Here is an 11322-nt window from a genome sequence, read left to right as displayed (position 1 = left end):
CATGAGTGCAGATGTTCCAGCAGCAGCTGTGTATGGTGTGGCATGCACGCGCGCACGCACGCACAAAACCCAGACAGTATAGTTTGAGGAGACTCAGACCATTGCACTGAAATAATTAAGCATGTCGTCACACATTCACACACTCACACACACGCACACATTCACATACATACGCAATTACGCATGCATGTATGCATTCACACACACATTCATTCCCATGGCAACCTTCACGGTGACATCCGAGGAGTTTTGTGAGAAATTGTGTAAACTGTTCTGACGGGTTTCAGAGAGCTCGTTATGCATCAGGTGTTGAACGCCAGCGGGAATATTATGTCATATTTACATATGAATAGAATAATTATGGACAATACATCGCACAAAGCTATACCTACAGTATGTGGGGATGAGGCGGAGCGACAGAGTTGAACCCTGATGATTTCAGTGTTCAAACGCTAAACAAATAAGACACTGAGGCCCCTTTTCCACCGGTTGGTTCCCAATGGGAACCGGTTCTTATATATAGTCCATGAGCCAGGGCTCCAAAATTGGAACGTTAATTATGAATTGAGTGGGCAAAACCATACCTAGATTGTTATCACCATGAAACTTCCCCAATTGAGTACTTACACGAAGACAATGATTTCTTGTATTACAACTTTTACATTTTTGAATATGCAAATGGGGCATTATGTATAGGAAAATATGCAAAATAATCGAAAATATGACAAAGCTACTACTGTGGAAGGGTTATCATGTATTAATTTACTTGTATTGATCCTATAAACAATGAAATATTGGTCTAGTTTTTCCCCACCAATTTTGGAGCTCTGGCTCATGGACTGAGAACCAAAAAGAACTGAAGTGGTTCCCATTGGGAACCAACTGGTGGAAAAGGGGGTCAGAGTGAGACAGAGACGGAGCCAGAGAGAGACAGAGACATATCATTAACCCATTCTGACCTGAGATCAGATTCATACGAGGTTTCCACTGGACACATACTGGTCTGATTAACCCATTCTGACCTGAGATCAGATTCTAGAGCCTATAGAGACAGAGACACACATGTCCCCCACATACAGTAATGTATATATGGCAGGGGGTTTTCAATGATCGTGAACCAGGGACCACCACCCTGACTTATAGCATCAACCTGGGGACCACTGTTGTGATGGGTGGGCATATGGGGACACACAGGGCTACCATTAGTGCTTTTGTAACACTTGCTGTGCATCCCACTGTTTCTCAACCAATGGTCCGAATGACAACTAATAATGTCCTAATAATAATGACTCAACCAGACAATCCGGTGCACTTAATTCCCCCCCCTCTTGAGATTCTAACTCCCCTTTCTTTTTAATTTCTTGACCTTCAACTTGTCAGCAAATGACTATGGATGGTCGGCTATAGGTCAACCAGGTCATTCAGTTCACGGCATGTTTCTCAACTAGTGGAAAGAAAATCAAATCAACAAATCCTGCATATAGTCCGAGACCTCATGCAATACGTTCACGGACCACCAGTGGTCCACAAACCACCTATTGAAAACCCCCTGCAGTATCATGGTATCAGAGGGTTAGGGTCATTTAAGTTAAAGTATATGGTATCATAGGGTAATTCAAGGTACAGTATATGGTATCATAGGGTAATTTAATGTACAGTATGCTATATCATGGTATCATACCCTGGTGTTGTTCCTCTCGGCCTTCAGCTCAGAGATCTCCTCCTCCTTCTCCAGGAGCTGCTCCCGACACACGTTCAGCTCCTTGGTCACTGTGTTCAACTCCTGCAGCGCGCACACACGAACACAAACACAAACACACAGTGCGTTCTTGTTAAGTAACGGTGTAGCATGACGACGTGCCTGCCTGCTCTCGCAGTGTTTTCTCCACTCAGACTCGACCACCTCCCACACACGCGGTCTAAACTCAGACTCGACCACCTCCCACACGCGGTCTAAACTCAGACTCGACCCCCTCCCACACGCGGTCTAAACTCAGACTCGACCACCTCCCACACGTGGTCTAAACTCAGACTCGACCACCTCCCACACACAGTCTAAACTCAGACTCGACCACCTCCCACACACGGTCTGAACTCGGACTCGACCCCGTCTATCGAGTACTATACAGTACGTTTCGTAAACACAGAGTCAGACCTGACGAAGAAGATGGAGTTAACAATGAAAAGTGGTCATTCCTGCCTTGTTGCTCCGGTGCTTTCTTCCTACCTGGTTTTCTCTCTCCATTTGAGCAAACATATACAGTATACACATGTAATGTCCTGAAAGCTTCAAAGTACAAGTCAAACTTTTACTCATCATCCCCGTACACATTTTATGTGTTCTGTCGCTGCTGTTGTATCCACTGACTCAGCAGCCAGTGAGGAGCCCCCACCGGGAGGACATACTGCTGTATCCACTGACTCAGCAGCCAGTGAGGAGCCCCCACCGGGAGGACACACTGGTGTATCCACTGACTCAGCAGCCAGTGAGTGAGGAGCCCCCAACGGGAGGACATACTGCTGTATCCACTGACTCAGCAGCCAGTGAGTGAGGAGCCCCCACCGGGAGGACATACTGCTGTATCCACTGACTCAGCAGCCAGTGAGTGAGGAGCCCCCACCGGGAGGACATACTGCTGTATCCACTGACTCAGCAGCCAGTGAGTGAGGAGCCCCCAACGGGAGGACATACTGCTGTATCCACTGACTCAGCAGCCAGCCAGTGATTGTACCTGCCTGATGACTACAAGACTACAATACTACAACATGACGTAACCGCTCCAGACCGGTTCACACAGCACTTTTGGAAGCGAGGTTATCCAACGGGAGGACATACTGTTGTATCCACTGACTCAGCAGCCAGTGAGAAACCCCCCACGGGGAGGACGCAACCCCATTACCTTCGTAGTTCGTCCTACTCCCAACACTCCCAGCTGACAGCCCCCCAGTACATGCCGTGATGAGAAACATCACCATCCCGCCCCCCCTCCTCCGAACATGTGAGTGTGAATAATAAACACAAAACTTTAAGGTGATTAATCTTTTCTGGATCATGATCTGATGATGACAGTATCCATTATTCATGCATGTTGTAATATATACGAGATGTGAGAAGGTTGATATAATCATGATTATGCATTTTGTATTTGTCTTAATCAACATAAAATGTTGTTTAAAATGTATATGTAATAATAACGTACTGTGTATATATACATTTTGTAGTGTTTATGAACTTGAAGAAGTCAATACAAGTGCAAATTAAAACAACAACTGATTAACACGGGCTGAGTTTTAAGCTGAGTTTCAGTGAGTTATCATGCAGTGATTTCCATAACATGTATACTATTTCTTTTTTAAACAAACTTCCACTTCAGTCTCTCCAGTCCATAGCATTTAATACACCCAGACAATAATTGGCCACAAAGGAAATACAGTTTACATTATTATTATATATCCAATGCAATTATACAACTTCATTGTGACAATAAAATATAACACAGGGTCCCATTTGAACGGAATACTGGAAAGCTCACCTGAAAACAGTCACCTGGGTTAGGGTTAGGCTGGTTGGTATGGCTGGTATTCCTTTTTTTTTTATATATTTTTTATCCCACGATTTTGTAACCCATTTTTCACCCCTGTGTCAATCATCTAATGTGATCCTGGGGGGAGGAGGGCGAGTGTGTTTTAAGGCGAGGATTCCCGATACATTTGAAAAAAGAGAGCTATGCCTTATCTTACATCAAAACACTAACACTGTATTGACCTGTACTTTCTTTTGATCTGTACCCATTCTATTTATAAACTGTGAATACAAATTTCAATCAATCAAGAAACTTGGTTCCACGGCCAGTGCTACGCACCGGAAATAGCCAATCCGCAAGCCCACAATGCGACGCATTGTTGTGAGCTTGTAGCAGCCTTGCCGAGCCATGAGGCCAGGAGCCTATCTCCTGTTTCTTTAGCGTGAGGCAGCTTGATGTACAAGTACACCCCCTGGACATGGCGCTAGTATGTCGCAGGGACTTACCCCCAATCCATCCCTTGATGCTGAGTGTCAAGCAGGGAGGCACTGGGTCCCATTTTTCCCAGTCTTTGGTATGACTCGGGCCAGGGATTGAACCCCAACCTCCCAGTCTCAGGGGCGGAGACACTAACCACAAAGCCACTGAGATGTGAGCTTGTAGATCAGGGATGTCAAACTCAAATACACAGTGGGCCAAAATAAAGAAATTGGTAGAAGTCGAGGGCCGGACTGTGTTTCAACCAGGGGGGCAGTCAGCCAGATATTTCGTGAAGCCTCATTTGAAATCGGTAGTTCATATAATGGCCTGTTGTGGCGCTGGACTGGACCCAAAAAGCCCCATAGCTCCATAGAGGCCCATGTATTTTGGCCCAACTTCACCTAGACTGTATTACCTTAATAAACATGGTCATGAATACTTTCTTCTTCCAGTCACTAGTTTAAAGTCTCATTTCTAATGTCATAATATTCTTTTTGGAAAATTATGGTCCCATTAATTAAAAAAATGACCATAAAGAAAAAAAAACATCGCGTATGTTCTGAGGGGCGTGGCTACCGTTACAGTCTATGATCGGGATTCCCCTCCCACTCGAGTCAAAATAAAAACCAACGGAGAAGAAGGGGGGAAGTCCTGCCTCGTTGTCTGGGCAGCCAATGGCCAGCTGGTCCAAAACGGAGCCAGCCAATGGCCAGCTGGTACCAAACGGATCTAGAAAGATGGCGATTTACAGTGCAGGAATAACAGGCTTCATTTTACGTCCATGTTAGACCCGGCGAACGCTTTGTCCATATTTTTTACAGTCTATGGTTTCAACACACTGGCACCGCGGTCAGGAGGACGTCCCAGGCAAATAAGCAAGAAAGTAAATGCATTTAAAACTGAAAATGCATTATTATTAAGCTCAGTTTCCTGTTCTATGATCCTCACAAAGCAGGACTTGTAGTATCATGGTGGTCCGTGCAGTATACCAGAGGTCCAGTTCTAATACTAATTAAATATCATCCCGCGGGCCAAAGATAATTCATTCACGGGCCTGATTTGGCCCCCGGGCCTTGAGTTTGACATATATGTTGTAGATCGTGTATTTTATTGTAAGCTCATCGGCAGCATAGAGCACGACATACTGTATCTGTCAATGTGTGTCACAGTTATTACAGATATTGTGATTGTTAGGGATACACTCACCAATAGCAGCTCTGCAAGCTTACAACGGATCACTTTGTGGTGCTTTGTAAGCTTGTAGATCAGCTATTTCGGCAAATGTTACATTCATTATTTAAGTATATAAAGTGATTAAATGTGACAGTGATTTATTTGTGTATTTAGGTTAATTGTCATATCTAACCCATGTGCACCTTTTAGTTCATGAAGGACCTGGACAAAACAGGGAGTCCCGCACGCTCTTCACTTACAAAAAACTTTATTTTAAAATGTATTTAGAGTACAACGATGCTGTCACTCTGACCTTCATCAGCCAAGTACGCAAAGCCTAAAAAGCCAAACGGAAAGTTTTTATTTAATTTTGTACAGGTTCAGTGGCGGAAAACACAATTAAATCGTGAGAGAAAATGTATCGTCCATTCAAGTCACAATCTCACAATCATGACAATCACCTTACACGGAATAGCAGTGGCAGCCATTTTGTGGTTCTATACTCAAATTCACTCCAGTCAGTTTTCCCCATAGAGATTTCCAAATATATTAACATCAATCAAGCCTATAGAATCAATCTGGTGAATCATGTCCATTAAACATTCAATTCTGTGGAGAAAAAAAAAGAAATCCTGTATGGCTTGATTCTATATACGCGTATCAATAATTAAAATAAATATTTGTGGGAAATCTCCATAGGGGGGAAAAAAAGTAATGGAGTGAACTTGAGTGGAACCACAAAATGGCGGCCACTGCTGTGCCCTATAGGCTAGCTGTCTATCGTGTCCTCTTTCTCACGTGCATTTCTCTTTATTGACCAGGTCGATGCAGGTGTCGTCGTTGCAGATGTCTGATAGATCTCGAGGCAGATGCGATGGCGGCTGCATGGACAACGCTCCACCTGCTCCTGACCCTCCATGGCGGTTATTCACGCTGGCCGACGTCCACTCAGGACTGGACGCCAGAAGCTGCTGCGAGGTGTTGACCGCCATGTTGGGGTGTTGTTGTTGTTGTTGAACCCTGAAAGTATAGGCAAATGTATCGTGAATCCATTAACATCGATTCAAACTGGTGACAATTTAACCCATTTTGAACTGAGAAAATGACAGTTTTCTGACAAAGCTATGTTTCTATGTCAGTCGTTCTTCGATGAGCTTTTTTCAATAGCTAAAGCATAACATAATGCTAACACCAAAAGGGCTTCACGCCCAGAATGGGTTAAATCATGATTCAATCGATGCAAACAGCATAGGGCGCGTAAAAACAGGGAAGAAAATACAGGATCTTTGTAAGAGAATTGATTAAAAATATATAGTTTTCAGTCATTTGTTATTACTGTCTTGAAAAGTGGATAAAATAGAAAGAGTATGAAAAAACTAAAACTACTAAACTAAAACTAAGCGTTGTTACAAAAATAACTAAAGAAAAACTAGCAAACTAACTACATTCAAGTCAAAAAAGTCAAAACGAACTAAAAACTAAACTAACAACGAAAAATCTCCAAACCTCGCCGCGAAGTCCTTCTTCTTCCGGTTGGCTCTCCTGCGTCCGCACAGCAGGTAGACCACCTCCAGCACGTTGAGGAGCACCGACGCGCCCGACACCACCAGCATGAAGACGACGAAGACGCTCTTCTCCGTGGGACGGGACACGAAGCACTCGACGCCGCTCAGCTCCGGGCAGGGCTCCCGCCGGCAGTGGACGACGGAGGCCATGAAGACGGACGAGGAGAAGGGGTCTCCGCCGCGGCCGTAGAGGTAGACCTGGCCCACGGAGAAGCCCACCTCCAGCAGGACCTTGACGAGCAGCTGGAGCAGGTAGCTGCGCAGGAGAGCGCCTTTGATCTTCACCTTGCCCCGCTCGTCCGTGTACCTGGGCCGCTTCAGGACCACTCCTCCGTCCGTCTGGCTGCTGATGATACATAATAGCAATAAACTTTATTTGTATAATAATAGCACCTTGACCCGCTCAAAGTGCAAAGGGGCAATGAAGAAGAAAAGAAAAGCAAAAAAGCATGAATCAACAAACGTCCTCCTTTTGCAGACTTGCCTCCCGTGATTGTGGAGAAGAGGAATCAATACAGCATGGTGTGAATTGTGGACAAACTTTTGGTGTCTGATAGGCTAAATGTCCTCAAATAGTGGTCCGGTACGGTTGGGACAGTTACTATCTAGACAGGCAGTCTAGCCCAGACAGACCTACGCTGCTGCTGCTGCTGCAGCCGCTCCCTCAGCCTCTTCTCCCGGTGCACCACGTGCACGGCGTGCCCGAGGTAGACGAGCGTGGGCGTGGACACGAAGACGACCTGCAGTGTCCAGTAGCGCACGTGGGACACGGGGAACATCCAGTCGTAGCAGGCCAGGTCGCAGCCCGGCTCGGCCGTGTTGCACGAGAACTCCGCGTGCTCGTCGCCCCACACGCCGTCGGCGGCCGCGCCCAGCACCAGGATGCGGAACAGGAACAGCACGCTCATCCACACCTTGCCCACCACCGTGGAGTGGGACTGGACCTTGATGCGTCGAATACGTGAGAGAAAAATTGTCGTCATGAGTCATAAGGAAGCTGAGAACCTAAGCTATATAAGAACCTGGGAGGAGACCCGGGGGGCAGACCAAGGACCAGATCGAGGGATTTACGCCTCGGAACGCCTCGGGAATCCCCCAGGAGGAAGTTACTAATGTTGCTCTGGAGAGGGAAGTCTGGAGCTCTCTGGCCAAATTCCAATACTCAAAATCTCAGCCACTCACTAACTCACACACACTCGGTCACTCCAGCATAGCGGTGTGTTGCGGTGAAATTGGTGACCTGTTGAAATATGTGACAATCCTGTAGACATCACATGACGTCATTGTCCGAGCATAAATCGTTGTTTATCAGCAATAGTTCAATACAGGACACGTGTGTATTTAAAGACCTCCATGTAAGTTATGTGAAGTCCACAAGATGGTCACATATTTCGGCAGGTCACCAATTTCACTGCCATGCTGGAGTGAGCGTGTGTGAGTGAGCGAGATTTTGCGGGGTATTGGAATTTGGCTTCTGGTGGAGCTGTTGCCCCTGCGACCCGACTACCGGTAAGTGGTTGAAGATGGATGGATGATGGATGGATGGAGAACCTAGAATCTGTCTAACAGTAGAACATCTGTACAGTGAAGCTATGAGTATATAGAGTGCTATGTCTACCTAAAATCTAAATTACATAAGTTTAGCCTTTGCATATTATGCCTGCGAGGTCGTCGAGGCTATAGGGCAAGTATAGGTGCACGCAAGCTAAGATGGAGTCTGAAGAGGTGGGTTTTCAGACTACGGCGGAAGATTGGGATCACTCCCAATCCTCTGCCATCTGCAGTGCTGATTGCAATTGGATGTTCATTCCATATACCTTGTCCAGGAGTGCGGAGAGATACGACCAGTCACCCATGATGGTGGTTGTCTGTCTGTCTGTTGGGAAAGAAGGTGGCTTTAGTCAAGTGTAACTTCTGGGTATCATTGCTGTCTGTGTTTTTTCATTAAATTAAAAGCATCAAAAAGTGCTAGTCCAGAACAACTGACAATAAAGTGCAGCATTGAAACAAACCAAGTGAAAACATCCCAGAACAAGGGAATTAATATATATTTTTTTTTAAGAAGCACTTGGGTGGTGCGGTGGTAAAGATTATTCTGGTAAACAAGGACCCCGAACATGTATGCCCAGTGAACCCCCATCTGAAAAGCCGCCCCACACAAGTTTTGTTTTGTTAAAATATTCAAAAAAATGTCAAGATGTTTTGAAAATAGCAGATATACAAGCTCACACCGAGTTTATGCTATACACATTTGCTATTGGACCCCCCCACCCCCTGGACCCCCTGAAGGGCACCAATTAAATAATAATAATAATAACATACGTGTAGATTAAAAGGGGAAAAAATATTTAAGTTTTAAGTGACTGCTGGTAATCATTTCCAGTGCTGTAACAGCGCAATATAATCAAGTTCACAATGACAAAGTCAAAATCTGAAGAAATGGCATAAACAAATAATGATGTAAAATAGAGTTACAAAGAAAACGTGCTACAAATGAACTATAGGATATTAGCTAAAGACCAAACCTAAACAATACATCATATCTAAATAGCATGCTTGGCGTTGGAGTGCAGCAAACATGTTATATAAACTCTAAGGTCATTCGACATTACAAACATTACTACATACGTATAAACTCTAAGGTCATTCAACATTATATGGACAATCTTGTCTTTATAAATATAAATGCAGACGGCACTCACCGGCAGGGATTTGGAATCAGAACATGGTCGTCAGTATAGAGCTCGGCCACGGAAGAGGAACGGTGCTGTTTTCGAGGAACTGGAACTCTCCAGAGAGACAAAGGAACCAAAACCGACATCCTTATATCATATCGTCTCTGTCGTGGGGGAAACCTCATATGTCCAGAAAACTGTTAGCTTTCACCTTTTGAAAAAGTGGCCGTGGCCGGACCCTGTCTCTGGAACTCCCTGCCGTTTCACGTTCGCTCAGCTCGGTCATTGGCAACTTTTAAATCCTTGCTAAAGACTCATTTATTTTCAATCGCGTGTCCTAATTAAGTTTACCGTGGCCTTTATAGCCTACCTATGCACTATGTTCCCAATATGCACTTATGGAATTGCCTTTTGTTTTTGATAATATTGTTCTGTTCTGACATTTTTATTATTTGCTTTCATTTATCTTCATATCCTCTTCTTTTGCCTCGATGTATGTTTTTATGCTATGTGATGTGAAGCACTTTGGTTCGACCTCGGTCGTTGGAAAATGTGCTATACGAATAAAGTTTGATTTGATCAATTAGTGGCGTTAATTTACGAGAAAAACATTAGAATATGGAGATAAGAGGTTTCTGCTTGGGGACGTGGGGTTTTGGGTTTGGTCTTTGCTCTGCTTGAGTCACACTCTTACTGTCACTCCCTCTGTTTTCTCACGCGTTGATTTCTCATCTTGACTGATACAAAGTGCAAATGGTCAGCAATTTTCATGGAACTCCAGCTGCACGTAACGGAAATTGACTTGTTTTCAGCTCATACAGTCAAAACACGTCGGGTCATTTTCAAAGCAACACACTGAACGCAATGAGGAGAAATGTGCATACATGTATATGGCATGGGTCATATAGTCGGTTTGCCAAACTGAACTAATTCATGAATTGCATATGCACATGTTACAGTCCACACTCCACGCTCCTCTGCCCTTGGACTTTGCATGTGTTTATTTAATAGGTTTTGGACTTGTATTCTTGTTCTGTTACATTGTTGTATTCTGGTAGTTTGTTGTTTTTATTTTGTATTAATGCACCGTGCTTTCCTGTCTGCCCTTGTTTGTTGTTACCTGCCTTGTCTCACCTCCCTTCGTTATTGTAACGGCTCAGTCACCTGTGTTCCGTTTGCCTGTTGTTAACCTATCCAAGTGACGTCTTATTGGGTATGGCCCAAGACGGAAATAACAAGACACACGACCTCGGGTTTACTTCCCGCATCATGCGTGACATGGGCACACGCCATTTTAGGAGACGGGGAGCAGGTTGGAGTCTATATTCACTCCAACGTGAACACAGCTTCTGGACCATTCTTTAGCCCCACATTGGTCACTGAACTAAATATTGGACCCGATCGTCGCAAAGGCACATGATATTTCCAAGATGTTCAAAGTAAGAATGTCGAGAAAATCTACTTTGTTATCGAAGGTTTCTCTAGCCCAGCAATATACCCTCGCAAGATTTGGGAAGATATCTTAAGTGTCAGTCGGACGGACGACACGAGGGCTCCATAAGATGTTTTAAAAGCGGATAAACTGAAGTTATATATACCGGGATCGACTATCTTCGACTTCGACTATCTAAATTAACAGTTTTTGGTTCGGCAAGCTTGGTTCCTGGGGAAACAAATGTAATAGTAAAATGAAGGGAAAAAAGGAGGAAACTAGGCCAACAAAAATAGGGAAATAGCTTAAGCAACATAAGTGCTTTTCGCGCTCGCTGTTGTTCAGAGGCCCCTCGACGCGGAGGTGTAGGTCGAATAAAATGCAGAACGAACAGACACAGGCAGAGAAGTGAATATTCTAAGAGGTTTTATTCTCAAAACCCACACGGGGGGAAATGACAAGGAACTTCACAA

At 44.6% G+C, this 11322-nt stretch overlaps 2 protein-coding genes across 2 annotated transcripts in view; both read right to left on the bottom strand.

Moving 5' to 3' along the window:
- The window catches only part of ppfia4 (PTPRF interacting protein alpha 4), a gene marked incomplete at both ends in the record, with an annotated part of 396281 nt that overhangs the window by 43283 nt on the left and 341676 nt on the right, over positions 1–11322 (bottom strand). The window contains one exon of the mRNA XM_083771752.1: positions 1682–1783. Within this exon, the coding sequence (XP_083627878.1) occupies positions 1682–1783 (102 nt within the window). The remainder of the gene's footprint in view (positions 1–1681; positions 1784–11322) is intronic.
- Positions 5429–8616, bottom strand: LOC310863435 (gap junction Cx32.2 protein-like). Its single transcript, XM_083771760.1, has 4 exons — positions 8560–8616; positions 7376–7686; positions 6684–7088; positions 5429–6197 (listed from the first exon to the last, which is right to left on the bottom strand). The coding sequence occupies exons 1-4, from the start codon at positions 8596–8598 to the stop codon at positions 5972–5974; spliced, it is 981 nt and encodes a 326-aa protein (XP_083627886.1). The 5' UTR covers positions 8599–8616; the 3' UTR covers positions 5429–5971.

The sequence above is a fragment of the Protomyctophum parallelum genome (genome assembly GCF_964188405.1).
Source record: "Protomyctophum parallelum genome assembly, chromosome: 8".
Lineage (NCBI taxonomy): Eukaryota > Metazoa > Chordata > Actinopteri > Myctophiformes > Myctophidae > Protomyctophum > Protomyctophum parallelum.
This window is presented reverse-complemented; position numbering and strand designations above follow the sequence as displayed.